The following is a 19,930-nucleotide window of genomic DNA, read 5'->3' on the forward strand; positions in this document are numbered from 1 at the left end:
GCCGCACACAAAGAGTTGTGGTCAATGGCTTAATGTTCAGCTGGAGACCAGTTACAAGTTGTGTCCCTCAGGGATTGGTGTTGGGACCGGTCTTGTTTAACATCTTTGTCAGTGACATGGACAGTGGGATTGAGTGCACCCTCAGCAAGTTTGCCGATGACACCAAGCTGTGTGGTTCGGTTGATATGCTGGAGGGAAGGAATGCCATCCAGAGGGACCTTGACACGCTTGGGAAGTGGGCTGATGCCAACCTCATGAAGTTTAACTATGCCAAGCGCAAGGTCCTACACCTGGGTCAGAGCAATCCCAGACACAGCTACAGGCTTAGCAGAGAAGAGATTCAGAGCAGCCCTGTGGAGAAGGACTTGGGGGTGCTGGTCGATGAGAAACTGAACTTGAACCAGCAGCGTGCACTCGCAGCCCAGAAAGCCAACCATATCCTGGGCTGCATCAAAAGGAGTGTGACCAGCAGGTCGAAGGAGGTGATCCTGCCCCTTTATTCTGCTCTTGTGAGACCTCACTTGGAAGTATTGTGTGCAGTTCTGGTGCCCTCAACATAAAAAAGACATGGAACTGTTGGAACAAGTCCAGAGGAGGGCCACGAGGATGATCAGGGGGCTGAAGCAACTCCCGTATGAAGACAGGCTGAGAAAGTTGGAGCTGTTCAGCCTGGAGAAGAGAAGACTGTGTGGAGACCTCATAGCAGCCTTCCAGTGTCTGAAGGGGGCATATAGGGATGCTGGAGAGGGACTCTTCATCAGGGACTGTAGTGATAGGACAAGGGGTAACAGGTTCAAACTTAAACAGGGGACGTTTAGATTGGATATAAGGAAGAAGTTCTTTACTGTGAGGGTGGTGAGGCACTGGAATAGGTTGCCCAGAGAAGCTGTGAATGCTCCATCCCTGGCAGTGTTCAAGGCCAGGTTGGACAGAGCCTTGGGTGACATGGTTTAGTGTGAGGTGTCCCTGCCCATGGCAGGGGTTGGAGCTAGATGATCTTTAGGTCCTTTCCAACCCTAACTATTCTATGATTTTAGGATTCAATGAATTAATGTTTTAGAAATTTATACCTGGATATTTAGTCAAAACAATCCTGCATTTAAGGATTGTAGTGCAATAAACAAGCGATCTGCATCTTCGGTGAGCAGCAAGGGATATACTCAGCCCAGTTGTATCCATCTGGGCAGACAAGGGTCCCTGCCACTGATCCTGCACCCCTGGATTCTACCTGAGAGGTGTGTAAGACATAGAGAACATGCTAAACTGATTACTACCTGGAGGCCAAGCTGATAAGAGCAGGTAGTGTCACACCCTATAGAAAGCCCCACTCAGACATCTGTTATTGGCACTGTAAATCAGCACTTCCTTCCCTGTAGGTAAGAACTGCCTCTGTTAGTTTAGGTATTTATCTTCCTCTGTAAGTAAGAAACCCAAAGACAAAAGGAGGAAGGGTGGAATCCTAAATGATCTTCACAGGCAGCATCTCAAAGTGATAAGCAGTGCAAATTTTCTTGCCTGTGCTGTGCTGCTTCCCTGGTTACACCATCACTGGCATACAGCATGCAGAACTCATTCTCTCTAATTTGCTTTCTTCCCAGTTTTTAGCAAATCTCCTTTTCTCCAGAAGTCTGGCAACTGACGTGTTCTCAGTTTGCTTGTTTTCCTGTGGAATGTGAATCTGATTGACGCACTACAGAAATAATGGTCTAAGCCAGCTGTTTCTGTAAATTTCCAGTGTTAGATTTCAATGTGGTATTCCAGATCAGTAAGTGGCAGGCAGACATAGGACTCCCTTGGAAAATATCCCACTTCAGAACTGAAAAATCACCAAAAGAATCACAGCTTAATCCCAAAAAGCCAATTAATTGCTTTCTGCCTTATCGCTTCAGACTCAGAAGTCTTCTTTTCTAGATTTCCCCCAGTGCTACAAGCAACTGGAAATTAAGATAGGCATAGACATAACCACAAACATAATTTGAAGCTATTTAGGATCTGCATGCAACATTTGTAGCTCATACTGATCTTTGTTCTAGATATTAGTTGTCTCAACTGAGCAATTCCAACATACATTGAAAGGGACTGGCGATTCTCATAATCAGTGGATTTTCATAAATGCTCAATGAGATACAAAGCATAGTTTAAAAGCAGGTGCACAAGAAGCTGATGAAGAAACCCTTAGATGTGAGCATTGCTGTTCAACAAAACATTCATATCCGGACAGCTCACTAAAACAACAAAACACTGTATACAAAAAAAGAACACTCGTCAAGTAGCTGCTTTCTACGCATGAATGAAATGGGCCCAGTGACAGGGGATTTCACAGGTGCTGGATGTGCTCACCCCATACCTACAATCAACTTCCAGCATGGTCTGTCTCTTTGCAGAATGCAGCTGCAGTACCCAGCAAAACCACGTTTGGAAGGGATGGTGCTGTTTTAAAGCTTCAACCACATTTTCTCCCAGTGTAATAAAATAGCTCAGCCAAGAGGAGTTGGTGGCTTGTTGTGACTGAAGCAAGTTTTCAAGGTTTTGGTTACACTGGCTTAGTTCAGAGATAAAGGCTGGCTATTTCTGCTGCACACAAAGCAAGAAGTAGCAACAACAAGCATCTGGAGAGAGTCCAGTGGCCCTCAGCTGATATTTTCTGCTACTTCTACGCACACAGATAACAGATAAAGGAAAATCAGTAGGCAGCAAGGAAAAGGAACAAAAATTTAAATAAACAAAGAAACCTGAATAGCTGAATTATACCTAAAGGAAATGAGATCACCATTTGCTTCAGATTCCAACCACAAACAACTGACAAGTAATAAAGAGTCATTAAAGTAGAAGAATTTTTATGAATCACATTCGACTTAAAATCAGCTACTCTGGAAATTCCTGGTACTCATACAAGCTGTCATTTGAGAGAATAAGATTAAAGAGTGAGCTGTATATTTTTAACCTTATGAAAGTTGATAACGTAGCATTTGAAATCTATTGGTTTACATTTAAAAAGCTGCTGTTTCAGTCAGTCATGTCTGTTATTATCTCAGAGATAGAAGCAAACAGATTTAAAAAATTAACTTGCCTACTGTCAAAAGAAGATTAAAAATGTTTTACTGTTAAAGTGCCTGTGTTTTTAAAGGTGACACAGGAGTATTCTAAAAGAACTTCACACTGGAAAAATTCCCTTAAACTTGCAACACATGACTGCCTTGGAACCTTTCTGCCATAATACAAAATTTACTGTAAACCAACACACTTTAATTTTTAAGGTGTATTCCAGCACACAGAGCAGTTGTAAATATATCTATATTTGTTATATTCTATACCCACAGATGGGGTTGCTTAATACAGTGACAAGCTATTTTCTTTGTATAAATAAAACAACAAACTATCATCATTACAGAGATGACAAGTCACGTTGAAACGATCTAGGTGTTTTCTTAGCTTTTGTATTCTTAATCACTAACTAAGCACTGAATGTGAGGCTTAACAATGCTCTGTCATGTGAGATGACAGAGGTTTAGGCACACATAACTGCTCATATGCAAATATAGACCTCTCAATTCTTAATGCACTATGAGTAGAGAGGACTTGCAAAAGATTTTTCTATTTCAACAGAAGCCATGCTGGCAAAATAGGCATTTTACTACTCAAAGGACTAATTCTGATATTACTTACATGTGATACAAACTAGAAGGTGCTCCACACAACCACCAGGCTTAAAGCAATATAAAACCCCAGGCATATCTGAGTTCTGGTTCTGAAACTGCCTTGAATAATAGGGGCTGCTCCCCCTCCTCTGACCACCATTACCTTCAGCAGGGGCTTGCCGAAGTGCCTGCTCACAGAGCCAGGATTTCAGGTTCAGGACGGATTTCTAAGCATGACTGTAATTTTATGCACATGGAGATTCCTATTAGGCTGGTGAGTGTCCCCAGCTGAGAAAATTCAATGTGGAATACCAGGGTACCACAGTAAGGGAAATTTTCCCTGATAGATGAGCACTTCCGTGGCAGTTCTTTTTGCTGATATTTACTTAACACTCCATTAATTGTGTGGTGGATGGTATTTCTCTTTAGTTTTAATATTTTATCATCAGCTGTGAAAATAAACACTGGAACTAATAATGCTTCCACCCTGGCAACTTCTACAAAACAATATGAACCTCACAATCCCTTTCAGCACACCACCTGAATAAAGAAAGATAAAGCCCCTGTATTTCTTTAAGAGGGTCAGTATCCTCATCAAGTTGGAGTGGAATGTTATGTTTTTAAATGTGCTAAATCAGGATGGACTATTAATCTGAAACATTGACGTTACTTCAACTATAAATTAAAAGAATCAGCAAGATTTTTATCAACAACTGAAAACTAACTCAGAGAATCACAGTAAACCATGAACTGCCTGACTGTGGGTCTCATCCTACTAGCTTTCCGAGAGAAGTACTATACAGCTGTAAGGGGTTCACAGGCTTGGATCACATAAGCAGCTCATAATAGGTATATACATTTTGTCTACCCTGTGCTATAATTCATGTACAGACAAAAGAAATTTATAAAGCCCTGTTAGTAACAGCCCTGACTATATAAATGTGAGAATGACTTTAGATTTTGTGACTTGCTTTTCCTTCTTTATGTGCTATGCTCCTACTAAACAAGTAAATTGTCTCCTGCAAGGTCACTCATATCACTTCCTGTAACACCTCTCCTTTATTCGGAAGTCTTTCCCTCTTCCATCCTGCCCACAAATCTGCCAAATCCAGGTAGGAAACAAAGTGATGAAACCACAGACATGCATAAGGAAAAAGATCTAATCAGTGAAAAGCAGGAAGTGGGCTCTCAAAAAGGAAAAATTGTTCATGGGTCTGTACAAGCCTCATGGCTTGTCATTAAGCAGTGTCTACTGGACAAATATGTTCCATTGAGAGTCTTTCACTAGGCATTTAATTTTGTTTGTTGTTTTTCCCAAGCACCTTTGATTTCGAGTTACAAAGACCTTTTCCTCTGTTCTACCGTGATCTTACTCTAGAGAGACAACACGTGTTGCAACAGGGCCCTTCTAAGCTCTCAAGACATGGGGTAATGAACAAATTCTGGCCCTGAAGCTACCGAAAGTCCCTTGGTAACAGAACCGGTCCTGTTTCACCCCTCCCACTGGGTCTATGCATTTCCTACCTGTGCCGGCAGGTCCAGATTTGAGGTCAGGCAGAGGTCTTGCCAGAGATGCCAGACTACAGATTTTTCAAGGTTTCTGCCTTAAGGCAGGCACATAAAAGGGTCCAAGTGTTTATTTCACCCGAAACCTCATTTCAGAGCTTGTTGTGCTAGCCATCAGCCAGCTCAATGAACTCAGGTGCTGGAAATTCTCTCAGCAGTTTCTGGTTCCCTGAGAGTCACTTAATGCTCATAAGAGATCATGCAGCCTTGTTTGCCGTGAAATGACTTGCAGTACCAAAGTAAACTCATTTGCAGCCAACGTGGATATCTCTCTGCTAAACCATAGTTTCAGTTCAATTATTCCCTATGTAGGTGCAAAAAGAAATTTGATGGCACTTAAGGGGTACTGCAAACAGGCCAGAGTTTCTGATCAATAACTGTTACCACTCTGATTGAAACAATGTGGCACAGCCCAGGTCACTTCTCCTGCTGGCCTTCTAGGTACATTTCATTACTGAGAATAAAGTAATACGGTATTTCAGCAAAATCCAACTATACAACAAATAGAAGAAAAAGGGATTTTTAATCTTTCTGTACCTTGTAGAGTGAAGACATCAAAAGTTTTGGGATCTTGGACCTGGAAAAAAGTATGAACCTTCAAGTTTTATGGGAAAAATGAGGAACAGGGGAGACCTATGCAGCTTAGTCGTTTGGACTGTTCCTCACATTCTACAGCACCTCTTAGGGAACAACAAATGTGAAAACAAAAACCCAAATGCTCTAGGATTGACTCTTTTTCCAGAAAGAGTTTGAGGAAGTAATCATGTCCTAGCACCTCTGCCTTGAGAGCATGGAGGAGCTGTCCAGCCCTGAGGAACCATCTTCTGCCTGACACCTTGTCCCTTCCCTGTTCAATCAAACCATGACTATTTCTTCATTTATTACATGTAAAGTTGGTGTATTAAAATTCATACATAAACGTTACAGGCTGCTATTAAAATCTGGATTATCCCCCTCCACTGGAATTTATTCCCTAGGGTAAGTTTGCTCCACAGTCATTCTTCTAAATTGAAGAGAGTGCCATGAGGATTCTACCTTGATGTTTTCTGCCCTGTCTCTTGGAGGATCTAATTGCTTATGATATTGATATATTCAGTCACCACATAGAGAGAGAGAAATGATTATCTTGTCACTGAGAAAGCTTTGTTCCTTACCTGTGTTCATTTCTGGTCTTCCAGCTTGGGCCGTTTCTCTTGACTCAGTTCCTACCATTCAGTGAAGCGAATTCAGCATGCTTTCAGCAGAGGTCTGCTCTGACATGAGCTTGAAGGTCTGAACAGAAAGAAATAGAGAATGTAAATGGCCAATACCCAAATAAAGGTATGGTTACACCACAGACTTGACATAAATAGAATAGAATCATAGACTGGTTTGTGTTAGAAGGGACCTTAAAGATCATCTAGTTCCACCCCCTTCCATGGGCAGGGACACCTTCCACTAGACCAGGTTGCCAAAAGTCCCATCCAGCCTGGCCTTGGACACTGCCAGGAACGGGGTAGCCACAGCTTCTCTGGGCCACATCTTTCAGTGCCTCACCACCCTCATAGTAAATAACTGCTTCCTTATTTCTAATCTAAATCTACCCTCTTTCAGTTTAAAGCCATTACCCCTTGTCATACCCTTACACGATAAAGGGGGGGGGGGAGGGGGAGGAAAGAAGAAAACTAAGCCATACTCACACCTGTAAAGCTAGATATCAAACACAAAAGGGTGGTCTTATTAAGCTCTGAACTGTCCAATTAGGAAAACATTCATCTTGAGAGAAAAACAGGTCAAAACCCACTCTAGTCCAGCCTCTTCAGAAACAGCGCTTTATCAGCTACACAGCTTATGAAGGCCTGGCTCAAGTTAATCACCTACGCTACCAGAAGCTAAAGTCTATGAATATACCCACAAATACTGAGTATTGGTTGGCTGTTATTTACTACATTGCTACACCATCACAGGCCAATGTGAAAAATCACATTTGACTGAACTGCATTCTTATAGAGACAACTGTCAGTCTTTTATTCACCTCTTATGAAACCACCCCATTTTGAATATTATTTTTTGGAAGACAGAAATTCTGGGAAAGCCATGACCAATTTCTTGGGAGCAAAAGATTGCTCAACCCCAAGGGCGCTGTAAGTACCTTTGGAGAAGATGAGTTCAGCCCCGTCGGTGACCCAGTGCCCTAATAGATTCCAGCTGGCAGGAGGAATGCTCTGCAGCCCCAAATGCTCTGTGTTTCAGCTGGCAGCAGCTCTGAAAACACACTCTGGCCCAATACCCCCTCCCAGTGGGCTGTACTTAACCCACACCTGAATCAATTTAATCCTCTAGCCATTATTAAATCTTCTGTACTTCTCTCACTATGGGTAGCCCCATATGAATAAAATACATCACCCTTATTCGTATCTCTGGGCATGTTTCAACACAAGTTATTTTTCTCCTAGCTATCACATCTTTTTAAATGCCTTTAAGTACTACTGACCCCCGCGGGCAGCCCCTTGCAGAACGGTAACATCCAACAAAACTGTTTGCTCTCCCCGTTCTCCCCCGCCCCTCGAAACCAAACGAGCAGCATTTAAAATTCCCCCCTTGAGTCACTGCAGCGGTGCCGTGTTTGCAGCAGCACCAGCACCGAGGCACTTGCAGGTCCCGAGGGGGGCAGGCACGGCTCCGCCCCAGGGCGGTGGCAGCGGCGGCAGCGGCGCCCCGCCCCGGCTAAGGCCTTTATAGCGGCCGCTCCGCGGTGTGCCGGTACCACTGCTTCGTGCTCGCACAGTGTCTGCAGTTCTGCACTGGCATCGTTGTACCGTCGATCGGCTCCCGCGCTGGTAAGTGCAGTGTCCCCGGGACTCGAGTGCGGTTTAAGGGTGAAAAGGCCAGACCAAGGACGAACAGAATTAAACGAATGCTCTTTAAATGAAATATAAGGGTAACCTCTCGGGTGATGCGACATCTCAATAGTGGGGAGATCTGCTCTGCATCCCACTGTCTGGTGTAGTTTTCACAAGAGATTTGCAGCACAGCTCTTTGTGATGCCCGGGTTGGGCCTGGGAAGCTAATTATAGTAACTGGGCAAACTATTTGTGAAGCTGCCAGCTATGCTAAAGATAATCATCTTAGTATAAATAATATTTAGGGAAAAATACATTTGCTGAAATTTCAACTGGGTCTGGAAGGTGTGCATGTCCTGAAGCATGATCTGTTATGAAACCTCCTTGCAAGTAAAGGATCCATTTACATTAGCATTTTGGTTTGGATCATGGCAGCTTTCCTCAAGTGAATCCAATAATTTTCTCTATTCCCTGTGTTTTGGTTCTCCCTAGCTTGCCCCCCTCCCCCCAATGGCTTTAGAATACTTTTATTGTATGTCTTCTAAATAAAACCCAACTGGTGCATGTGCCCCAAGCACCAGAAGGTATTCAGTCTGCAGGACCAAGCTAGAACTAGCCCCTGTAGCAACCTCTGAAGCAGTGTGGAGTGGGTCTCTGCATATCCTCTCCTATTGCATTCACTGCTTGATGATGTAAAAAGAACTAAAATTCCTATGGAATCTCTTAAAAACCAAGTTTTCCAGTGTTCTAGAGCTGAGGACACTTTAACAAAAACAAAAAACACAAACAAAAAAAAACCCCAAAAAACATGGCTTGTATTGCAACTTAAAAAATTGATAAAAAGGCATTGGCACTCCAAAGCTCTCTTTCCCTATTGCTTTTAAAAGCTGGGGTTTTTAAACAGTCACACCTGGGAAGATTGCTATATGTGCTTGGCTACAGGATCCCGCTGCATACAAGAAATCTAGACAGAATATGTTCCAAGCCTCCCTAATCCTGTAAATAAGTGAGGTAACACCAAGACCAGACTCTTAAGAGTTTGCAGTGGCCAGAGGCAGCCTGTGAGGTGTCTGGGCTTATGCAAGTGCTGGGCATCAAAAAGGCACAGTCAGCAACTATGGAGGTAATGAAAAAAGGAGCTTTCCCTTTCATAGCCTTTATGTGGATGGGTGATGATAACCAGTTGAACAGGTACAAACAGCTGGACAGCAGCTAAATACATCTGCCAACTTCCAACTGTTAGTCCAAACTGCTGAAACTGAGAATGAATTTTTTTCCAAGTTTCAATGTTCCTTTTATCAGCTTCATTCCAACTCTACAGAAAGTCTGGCTATATTTCTAACTGTGTAGAAAAGCCTCAAATGATAACTTTTAATTTAATATATGGAAATAATAAGCAGATATTCCACAGCAGGTCAATGCTTAATTCCTCTGTCAGCTGTGTTGTGACTTATTCTGAAACGAGCTGAAGGCAACAGAAGCAAGAAAGCTGGCACTGTAAGCTATGACATGACGTGAAGTTCCTCTTTTATTTTCAGAATCAAAATATTAGGGATAGAAGAGGAACGAAGTGAGACGTTAACTAAGAACATGAAGTTACTCATCTTCCTCACAGTAACCCTGGGCTTGCTTGTCACGGGACTGGAGTCTGTAAGTTTTGAAATAAGCGTTGGGGGGTGGAGGGGGTGTCCACTTGGAACCACTTCTGGTTTTAATTCTACTTCTGCTTTGGGTGGTTTAGCAGGCTCTTGGTTTGATTTTTGGTTTTGCTGCCTTTTCTTGTACATATGCATCTGCTATACATATACCTCCAGGAAACACGTTTTTGAACCCTTTAGTTTTTCTTCTTGTTCTGCTCCACCCTAAGATGTCTGCTAGCATTTAAATAGTAAGACTTTCATGCAATAAGAGAAATTTAGCTATTACTTTTTTCTTTTAATGGAATTTAGATCTGGACACTGAGTACTAAGAGTTAAATGATATTTCATGGAGTTGGGTATTGGGCCTTAACTAAATTTCCACCTACCCTACTTGAAAGTGTGATGCTAAAAGAGGAGTAACTGATATGAATTTGACCATCATCTTGTATAGTTCATACCTATCAGTGGAACCATTCACCAACACTATGGAATTATATTGTTACTACTACTTGTTTTAGCTCAGACAACCCCACTTGACCTCTGGGAGAAGTATACTAAAGACCAAATCTTAATTAATTCCATGGAGAATATAATATTCAGCCTGCAAAGCAGAGGCAGGAACTGAAGTACAGGGCAAGAATCTACTGTACTATAAATCTACTGGCTTTTGTTCTGTGACACAAATGTCAAGTACCAAGGTCACTAAAATGACAGAGGCAGCTGGAGAATGTTGCACCTTTGCTGCACTGCTTGGTGTCTGAGAGGTAAAAGCTTCTGTGCCTGTTCCAGGGACACTGATCAGCTGTTTAGATCCTTATTGCAGAAATTACTATAATGATGACTTGATGCAGTGCACCAGCCTTCTGGGGCTTTTCTGAAGGTGTTTTGTGGGTTTTCTTTTCCCTTCCCAATTCTGCTTTGCTCAGGTATGCAGTAGGGAAGATAATCAAACCACATAAACAAAACTTTCCTTAATTCTTATTTTTTTCTTTTCCCTTAGTTTTATACCAGGAAGTACTACTACAAGCTGCCATATAAACACAGATCGGATCACAAGGGTAAGTATCTGCCTGCCTGTTCTGCTTGAACCTAAAAAGAGCTTATCTTGCAAATACATCTTGATGTAAGGGAAAGACTCCTAATGACACTTAAACACCTAAAACTTAGTTTGCAACTACATGTTACTTTACTTCCCCATTTAAATATTTTTGTCTCTAATTAGTGATGTCTTTTACTTAACAGAATGCCATTGTTTGAATGGAGGAACCTGCATTACCTATTACCTCTTTAGTGGAATTAATCGTTGCATATGCCCTGGAGGATACACTGGGATTAATTGTGAACTAGGTAGAGTATCTGTCTAAACACAAAATTGATTGAAAAGATAAAAAGAAGTGGGTAAATCATGAATACAAAATGCCAAGTGAAAGTATTATCCATAAGCATGTAACTGGAAATCCTTTAGTGCTTTATGCTGAAATAACTAGTACTGTTGCAAAATCAGTATCTCTAACTTTTGTCCCTGTCTCTTCACAAACCTCTTGCCAACCTCACAAGTGTTTTAGTTTGGGGTGAAAAAAGTGAACTTGTTTGGAGTTGCTCAGAAGAACTGATTATATTGTGAAGTAAACTGAAACCATTAAAGAAGCAATATGTATGCTTTAAAGCATAAGATTCTTGATATTCTAAATTCTTACAGAACAAATTTAATGAAAATATATAACAGGTCCAGATTTTGCATAGTCTGTTGTAATAAAGTGTAATGAATTAACCTCCTTATTAAAAGTATTCATACAGATTATTTCTGCCTCAGAAAAATCAATAAGAATATGCTGCTAATGAAATTTATTTTATCAGACACCACCAGCATGTGCTACACTGAGAATGGGGAGGATTACAGAGGAATGGCAACAGAAGATGAATGCTTGCCATGGGACCTTCCTTCAGTAATCAGGAGGGGTTATTACCATGCTCATACGAGGAATGCTTTGCAGCTTGGTCTGGGCAAACACAACTACTGCAGGTAAGAAAAGCATTGCTCTTTCTGGGATGACTTCTATTGTCACAGGTCCAAAAGTGCCTCACATAATGGTACACGTGTTTAAAAATAAATAAATTTTTTTTTTTACTAAAAATATTTGGAATGTGACTCTCTGGAGTTCTTGCTTTCCACTGAAGCTGATCATACTGCAAAATTCCTAGTACATAACAATAATAGGTAGTTGCAAATTTTCTCTGGCATATCTTGCAGCAGAACACTTCTGGCCTTTAGAGGACACTTAGTTTTCTTTGCAAAACTGGTAGTACCTTAAAATTCTGTCTTTATGAAAAGAATGCTTCCTTTCTCTTCCAGAAACCCAAATGGAAGGGACAGGCCCTGGTGCTACACCAAAAAGGGATTCACCATTCAAGAAACGCCCTGCAACATGGCAAAGTGTGGTAAGTAACATCAATTTCAAGGCAATTGATTATTATTATTTTAAATAGCACAAGGTTAGTGCAGTGTTAACAACATCTGAACAAAATTTCTCTTTTTGCAGGGCATGCGTGTGGTCAAAGAAGCATGAGCAAATACTACAAGATTGTTGGTGGAAGCCAGGCAGAGGTTGAGTCTCAGCCCTGGATAGCTGGCATCTTCCAAAACATAAGGGGCATTGACCAGTTCCTGTGTGGTGGCAGCCTCATTGACCCTTGCTGGGTGCTTACAGCAGCACACTGTTTTCACAGTCCGTAAGTTTACTATTCCACATCCTTCTTATTTGCAACTTCCTTCAGGTGATTTCTTTGCATGCTGCTCACTGAGCAACCCTTCAAAATGTACCATAGTAAGAATGCTCTTTTGAGCAAAATGAGAAGAGTAGCTGTAAACATTAAACCTCTGGGAGTCCAAGTACAGCAAAAGGAGCTATAGCAAGATAATAACATTTTGGTGTATTATGAAATTTAAACAACTTTAGCCAAAACTGGAGCTGGTGTTTCAGGTTTACCTTTGCTGTTCACAAAACTTAGCTATTCTGAGAGGTGAAGAACTGTTGAGCAATACATTTATGGGTGGATTTTACTCTTCTTGAGGGGAAGCTGATCCTCCTGGTATCTTGCAGAAGATTTTCATCACCAGTGCCTGGCATTAGTACATTAGTAGCAGCTAAACTAGGCATGTATTTTGAAATGCCTTTTTTTTTTTTTTTTAAGGTAGAGGAATATTTATCTTAAAAATCGGTATGCTTTCCTTTAGAATACTGTATTAACTTTCAAAGCTGACTAAATCTTGTTTGTTTTCTTATCAGTGTTAAAGTGGACATGAAACAGAACTGGGACTGTATCTAAGCTGTTGACCTTGCTCTCAAACTGGTAATCTTCATGAATCTCTTTACTCTCACTCAGGTCAAAAAACCCACAAAACAAATCAGCTTACAAAGTCTTCCTTGGAAAGTCCATGCTGAATGTTACTGATGATAAGGAGCAGGAGTTCATGGTTGATGACATAATCTCTCACCCTGACTTTACAGATGACACAGGTGGCAATGACAATGATATTGGTAAGTGTCATCTTAATATAAGCCCTTAAAAAAACTGAGGGTAGCCAAAGGCTGTGTAATTGTGGCATACATTTTCTAGAAGAAGTAAAAGCAGAGACGAGATGAGATTAAATGGAACAGGAGCTAGGCACCTCTGAGAACTAGGCTTGGGCAAAGAGCAACTTTTTCGCTTGTGTAAATTTGGTTTGCGACATGTCTGATGCATTACTTGGTATGCAGTCAACGATAAGCCTATCTTATCTCTGGACCTGTATAAAGTGTCTCTTCCATGAGCACTGGTGGCAGCATCCCACTTGTATCTTATTCTGTATCTACAGAGATCACATTATGCATAGAGAGCAATGAAAAATGCATGCATAGTAGGTTTCATCATATAGTAGGGAAATGCCATATCAAGTACCACATTAGCCAAAGGCTATCCAGAATTAATCCAGACTTTAAGTCTCTCTAACTTTCACAAACTTATCCGTAAGCCAACAAAGTAAAGAGATTGTTGCAATTTGCACTCTTGCAATTGACACTTGGAACTCCACTGCCCCTTCCAAATTCCTGCTGCTAAGGAAAATGACTCGGACTATTTATTAAGGCCTTCTGGTGAGAAGTACAGTACAAATTGCCCCTCTTCATCAGGGCAGCAGATGCTGCCATCTACAGCCAGACAGGAAACTGAGGGTTTCAAACATCTGAAGATACACTTGCAGAAGAATATTCTCTATCAGCCCTTGTTCTTCCAGGAAGGAGGCTCAAGATGGAATGTTTGCCAATTCTAGTGCTGGGGGAATTAATGTGGTTAATAAATAATGATCCACTGTAATTCAAAAGCAATGAGAAGAACCATATATAACCAGAACTATAATTGAAACTGTTCTCATTATCTAATACTCTTATTGTCAGAGAACTTGATGGGGAGGAAAACTTACTTTACAAATCTGACTTGTTTCATAGCTTTGATAAGGATAAGAACAACTTCTGGACAGTGTGCAGTAGAATCCAAATATGTCAGAACAGTCTGCTTGCCAGAGAAGAACCTTTACTTAGCAGACAATACCCGGTGTGAAATAGCTGGCTATGGGAAACAAGAATTTTGTAAGTGAATTACTTCTTTCCAAAGTTTTACTTCCACAATATGGGAACAGATGCTTCTATAGTATGATCTGCAAAGGATTAAAAGATTCTTTTCTATTATTCTATGTACTCCCTGTGCATCTCTTGAAGATTCTTTGCTATTGTCTTCTCTAGTTATCCATGGCATTTCCTACTTTGTGCTGCTCACTTATAATTATACAAAGTAAGCCAAGATGTAAAACACAGTGATATTTTAATTTTTGATGTGGTGAGGAGTAGGAAAAAACTAAAGCTGTGTTGGAGAATTAACAAAGGATTGCACTTGTACAGATCTTCCTTCACAAACTATCAAACTCCTTCTCTGAAATCTAAGCTTTATAGTTTGTGTTTGGCTCGCTTGTTTTTCTCTTTAACTTGCTCATTAACAGTGAAATTAAGCTGCAAATAAGAGCCTGAAATTGAAAATGAAATGGCTACACGATCTTTTTTCATAGCTGAAAGTGGCTGTTCTGGAGTGTTTTGGTGTTGCTGTTGGTTGGGGCTTTTTGTCTTGGATGGTGAAAATAATTAAGTCATCTTTTTATTTGCAGATGACATCTTCTATGCTCAAAAACTAATGTCAGCCACTGTAAACTTAATATCACAGCGAAAATGCAAGCATGAGTACTATGACAGTATCAGAGTTACTGACAACATGGTCTGTGCTGGAGATCCCACGTGGCAGACTGATGCATGCAAGGTAAAACTGGTTTGTTTTATCTTCCAAATAATTTTGGATGCATGTACACTATAGGCATCAGCTGCTGGTATCTGTAATCCTGCTAGTCAGAAGAGTCTCTCTATGTAGTAGGAATTTATTACCTCCAGTGGAGTCAACCTGTAGTATGGCCAAACATGGGGGAGGGTTGGGACCTAGAGTTAAGTGTTACCCCTTCAGATAGCCTTTGGAGACACAAGAAGTGTGGTGTCGCAGCCATTGTTGCTGTTCAAGGCTTTATTTACAACCTATTAAAGCAATTGGCTGGTAGAGAAGCATCGGAAGAACACAACAACTATTCCAATCTCAGCTTGCACTTAATACTAACTATAGCTTTGCGAAGGGGTAAAAGGTGGATTACAGGGGGTTGCTAAGCCCCTTCACAGATTCCTCAATACTACATTTATTTCCCTGCACCCTTAGTGGGCAGAGTGGCCATATGAGCAAGTAAAAAGAATAAGTGTTGTCTCTGTCCATAAGGACTTGAGGGCAATTGATTCTGTAAAGAATTGGGTGTGTGGTCTTTAACCTTATACCACTAGCCTATTTATGGTATTATAAACTTAAGATGAAGTGTTACGTGCAAGGTAGCCACTTTCTCTGTTCCCTGCTGGGATGGGGCTAGAAAACTCCTTATGCTACAGCCTGTTCAAGTCACAACAGATGATGAGCCTTCTGTTCCATGTATGCAGCATTCCTGAAAATCAAAACTTTAGCTTGTAGGTATTTACTAGCTTGCTTCACTTTAGAAAAACAATTGCATGCTCCCTGTTACAAAGGCTCCATCTGTGGAAAATGGACTAATATGTTCTTTTTCTGTTGTCAGGGAGATTCTGGTGGCCCCATGATCTGTGAATATGATGGCAGGATGATGCTTTATGGGATTGTCAGCTGGGGAGATGGCTGTGCAAAGAAAAACAAGCCTGGTGTTTACACCAGAGTTACCAGATACCTAAATTGGATTGACTCCAATATGAATGCAGTAATTGCTAAGAGCCAGTTTGTTCCTGAACCAAAGTGACTTTTCTACAGCTGGACTCAAATGAACAAGATTAAGCCTATAATGATGCCAGGACATTAATGTTCTGAATGTCATAAGCGGCTTTCATTTTAAATGCTCATGTGGTCTGCCACTAGCATCGGTGTTCCTAAGGCAGAGAGGTGGTCAATATATTATCTTAACTACACTGATTTACCTGAAAACCACTCAGTGGGAAGCTAAAGTATTTAACATTTAAATGAGTATTCCCATGCACGATATTATGCGTATCAAGTTATCTATTTCACTTATGAACCAGCATTTGGTCTGGAAGTATTGGTACAGTTTTTATTTATTTAACTCAAGTATAGATTTTTATACAGGGCCTGAGTTTAAAATCTTTCCTCAGCACACTGAACAATACTATGACTGAAGTCCTAGAAGTCTAACCTGTTAAGACCAGTACTGAGAGGGTGGTCAGGAGTTGCAGCAGAAAGTGAAAGAAGCAGCATCAGCATTATCACTAGTATGTGAAGGATTAAAGTCTATTTGGACTAAGGTGAGATTTGCTGTACAGGGTTCATTGTGATAGACCAAATGTAGTAAAATCTTGAGGATGGCACCTATAGCTGTGTCAGCATTACACTTTATTAAGAATACATTAGGAACTGTACTACAAGAAGGCATATTGGAAACATGACTTCCAGGTCCCAGGTGAAGGTTGTCTGGGTTCCCTGGAAAGTCTGGTTGTGCAACCTCTCTATGCATGCACCTACGCAGTCAGGAGAGGAGGTAAAGGCTTGACTCGCGCTGAATGCTGTGGATGCCAGAAGTCAGAACTTTATTTCCATTCATTTAACTGATATTGTATGGAAACTACTTTATTTTTCCACTAGTTTTATTTTTTGACTTGTCTGTGTTTTATAGATTTGAATTATTTGTATGAGGGCTGGAACCTCAACCTTTATTTATTTTTACTGTGTTTAACTTATTGTTTGTATTATGGATGTTAATATCATTAAAGAAAACCCCTTGTTCTTATGTGTCCCTCTTCTCTTGAAATGGTGAAGTTACGATTCAGAAGAGAACTGCCATTACTGAATTGCCAAGTTCCTTGGTGAAACATAAGTAGTTGGACTCCTTCTTTAAGTATCTAATAAGAAAAGAATGTGTCTCCTGCTTTAGCTATAAAATTGCATTTAATGAAATACAGAGCTTAGATCCTCAGCACTGTAATTCATCCTGATAGCCATGCTGCATGTGCTTCAGGACTCTTTTCTAGTGCTGTGTAACACCAGGTGAACTTGTAAACCAAAACATTGTTTAGGCTTTACCCTAAGGGAATACAGTTCTAATGCTCCAGAACTATTCTCCTGTAACACCCAAACCAGGGGTGGCAAGAGATTAGTTTCAAATGTTCATTCATTAACTTAACTAAAATGCTGCTGTGTGTGGAAGAATACAATGGACCAATAGTGTTGAAAAGTGCTGAAACTAAAGCAACAGTTTCAGTTTTCCTCAGTACAGTTTGTGGATGCTAATTTTGAAGAGAAATATTTGCAGTTTATCTCAAGTACTGCTAAGCACAATCTTAGGTAGTAGAAATGAAGTCTAAACAGCAAACTTCATTTATGTTTCAGTTAGATTTGTTTTTTCAAGAATAAGAATTCATGGTAGAGAGCGTGAAGAACAAAGACCTACTTAAAACCAACTCTGTAATTCTGGACAAAGCATCACTGTCAAACTGAAATGAAGTTGTTGCCGAAGCTATGTTCTTTTGTTTGGGCAGACAACACAAGCAGAACGTACTCTCAAGGTCTGCTCTCTCGGGTTATTAATGGCACACAGCATCCTGAAAAGCCTATGTTGTCTGCTTTGATTTTGTTTCTTTAAGGAAGCTATAAGATGAGACAGACTGGAGGCACTGCTAAAACGAGTGTTGATAGCAAATTTACAGAGAAGAGTCTGTATTACAGCATCAAGTTGTCATACATTTGTGTGATGTTTGTAATAGTGAAAGTAAAAGGCTTGTATGTATCATAACAATATTCTGCCATGCCTTAAAAGACTTCCTACTCTGAAATGACCATCATGGAACAAATTAGCAGTCTAATTTCTGAAGTTAGCAGTCACATCCATCCTAACCAAATAACACAGTAAGCCTCCAAGACTCCAGCAGTAACTGGTCAAAAGCTCCCAGACTGGCAATTTGGCTTGCTATTTTTTGGCCTATTTTTTAATGTTTTATTATTTGTTTTGTTAGTTATTCATCTTCTCTCACAAAGGCAGAATTTGGGGTTAAATTACAGGACTACAAACAAAATTTAACTCATTTTCATAGGTGAGACCATGTTAACATCTACTCTTTCATAGTTATTTTAAGAATTCAGAAAAAAGTCTAATGTGTATGTGCAGTCATTCCTAATGGAGCTCTCACAGAAACCTTTTGGTCTCAGGCACTAGCTGCTTAATGATGAATGACTACAGATTTCAGAAAGGTTTTTGAAAAGCCTTCAGCAATAATTTTTGTGACCTACAAGCAGCGTTCTAACTACAAATAAACAGAACTGGCTCTTTTTAAAAGTACTCACAGAAACATTTTGGTCAATTCTTTTTGGTCATGCTACATACACCAAAGACTATAAAAAAACTCTCAAGAGAGGTTTTTGATGGGTTGGGTTGGGTTTTTTAATCAAATAGAGATGAACTAGATAATTCAACTTATTGTTAGACTGACTGATGTCTTTACATCTTAGTAAGGCAATTGTGAATGAAGAGTTGCTCAGGTACAAACTGATCTATAGTAATCCTTTCAAAAATCAAGGGAAAGTTCACAAGCTAAATTTTCTCTTTCCAAGATGCACACAGTTATCTGTGAGAAGCATGCCACATCTTGTAGCTCATTGTAGTCTGGGTATGTAAACCTCACATCAGTGAGGAATAAGAATCTTAATGATGTTTCATCCTTTAGAGTCAAGACTGTAGCCTGTAATGTCTGGACTATTTCCAGCTGTTATTGTTAAGTCACATGTCTTTATAATATTTCCGTTTCCTTCTATAAGATGGGTGGGACAGTACTTCCTTTCTCCCACAGATCTTCCTGGGTATGACTTTTCAGGAGGAGGAAGAGTTGACAGCTCTGTGAATGTACATCCCAATCTTGTACAGGGACAGCAGCACTACATAAGCATGAAATGATTACTGACAGTACTGGCTTGTGAACTGTTAGGCAATGCAATCTGTGGCTGGAATCTGCAAACAGAAGTTTATTAGTAGAGGTTACCACCGTGTGTAGTAGTTATTTGGCAAAAGCATGCTGTTTGTGGACTGCTGATTAAAGTTTGTTTGAGGAGTTAAAATTGCCTTCCTTCTAGAGAACAAGTTCAAGATATCTCCTGTTAGAGACTGTGAGACTTGAGACTGTGCAAGAAGAGAAGAAAGGCACTGCTTCACCACTTTTCTAGAGAGCAGCTAGCAGAGCAGCTGACCCTGACCAATGTTGGCAGAGAATACTTTGGGCACAAAGTAAGCAATGGTAATACAGTTTTAGACAAAAATATTCCATGTTTTAATTATGTCTTTCGGGATGCTACAGCTTTCTCACTTCAGTATTTCTTTCATTTGAACATTTATCAAAGTACTAAAGTCAACAGATTTCAAACAGTAGGAGAATATAAATGTCTTCAGAACCATTGGATATTATTCTTGCAATGAACGGCACATTTGTCATCGCCTTCTATGGTCTTTTTCTATGAATAAAGCCAATACAATTTGAATTCCAACTTAGTCCCATCATTATAAATATAAGTAAGAATTAAAAAGGAGTGATAAACAAAACTTGCATTTAGGTCTCTTATTTTGAAACTTAGGAAGCTCTGGAGAAAGTACGAATAATGAGACTCTTGAGAGCTTCAGTTTGTGTTA

General features: G+C 40.3%; 1 protein-coding gene across 2 annotated transcripts; it reads left to right on the forward strand.

Moving 5' to 3' along the window:
* Positions 1 to 9,460: 9,460 nt before the first annotated feature.
* On the forward strand, positions 9,461 to 17,030 carry PLAU (plasminogen activator, urokinase). Of its 2 annotated transcripts, XM_061344222.1 has the most exons (10): positions 9,461 to 9,676; positions 10,667 to 10,724; positions 10,909 to 11,013; positions 11,524 to 11,689; positions 12,020 to 12,105; positions 12,207 to 12,396; positions 13,051 to 13,205; positions 14,151 to 14,291; positions 14,861 to 15,009; positions 15,854 to 17,030. In XM_061344222.1, exons 1-10 carry the CDS (start codon positions 9,617 to 9,619, stop codon positions 16,046 to 16,048), a joined length of 1,305 nt encoding a protein of 434 aa, XP_061200206.1. In that variant the 5' UTR covers positions 9,461 to 9,616; the 3' UTR covers positions 16,049 to 17,030. The 2 variants fall into 2 exon arrangements, with proteins under 2 accessions (XP_061200206.1, XP_061200207.1); XM_061344223.1 differs by lacking the exon at positions 10,667 to 10,724 and having other exon boundaries at positions 9,564 to 9,676.
* The last annotated feature ends 2,900 nt before the right edge of the window (positions 17,031 to 19,930 follow it).

This window comes from Neopsephotus bourkii, unplaced genomic scaffold, assembly GCF_033783945.1.
Source record: "Neopsephotus bourkii isolate Nb327-2 ecotype Australia unplaced genomic scaffold, CSIRO-AGI_Nbou_v1 NB_196, whole genome shotgun sequence".
Taxonomy (NCBI): Eukaryota; Metazoa; Chordata; class Aves; order Psittaciformes; family Psittacidae; genus Neopsephotus; species Neopsephotus bourkii.

Bases quoted from the DNA above. Each gene is read 5' to 3' on its own strand.
- PLAU (XM_061344222.1), top strand. From the start codon at position 9,617: ATGAAGTTACTCATCTTCCTCACAGTAACCCTGGGCTTGCTTGTCACG. The intron at 9,677-10,666 runs GTAAGTTTTGAA...CTTTTCCCTTAG, and splicing joins TTGTCACGGGACTGGAGTCT to TTTTATACCAGGAAGTACTA. The intron at 13,206-14,150 runs GTAAGTGTCATC...CTTGTTTCATAG, and splicing joins TGGCAATGACAATGATATTG to CTTTGATAAGGATAAGAACA.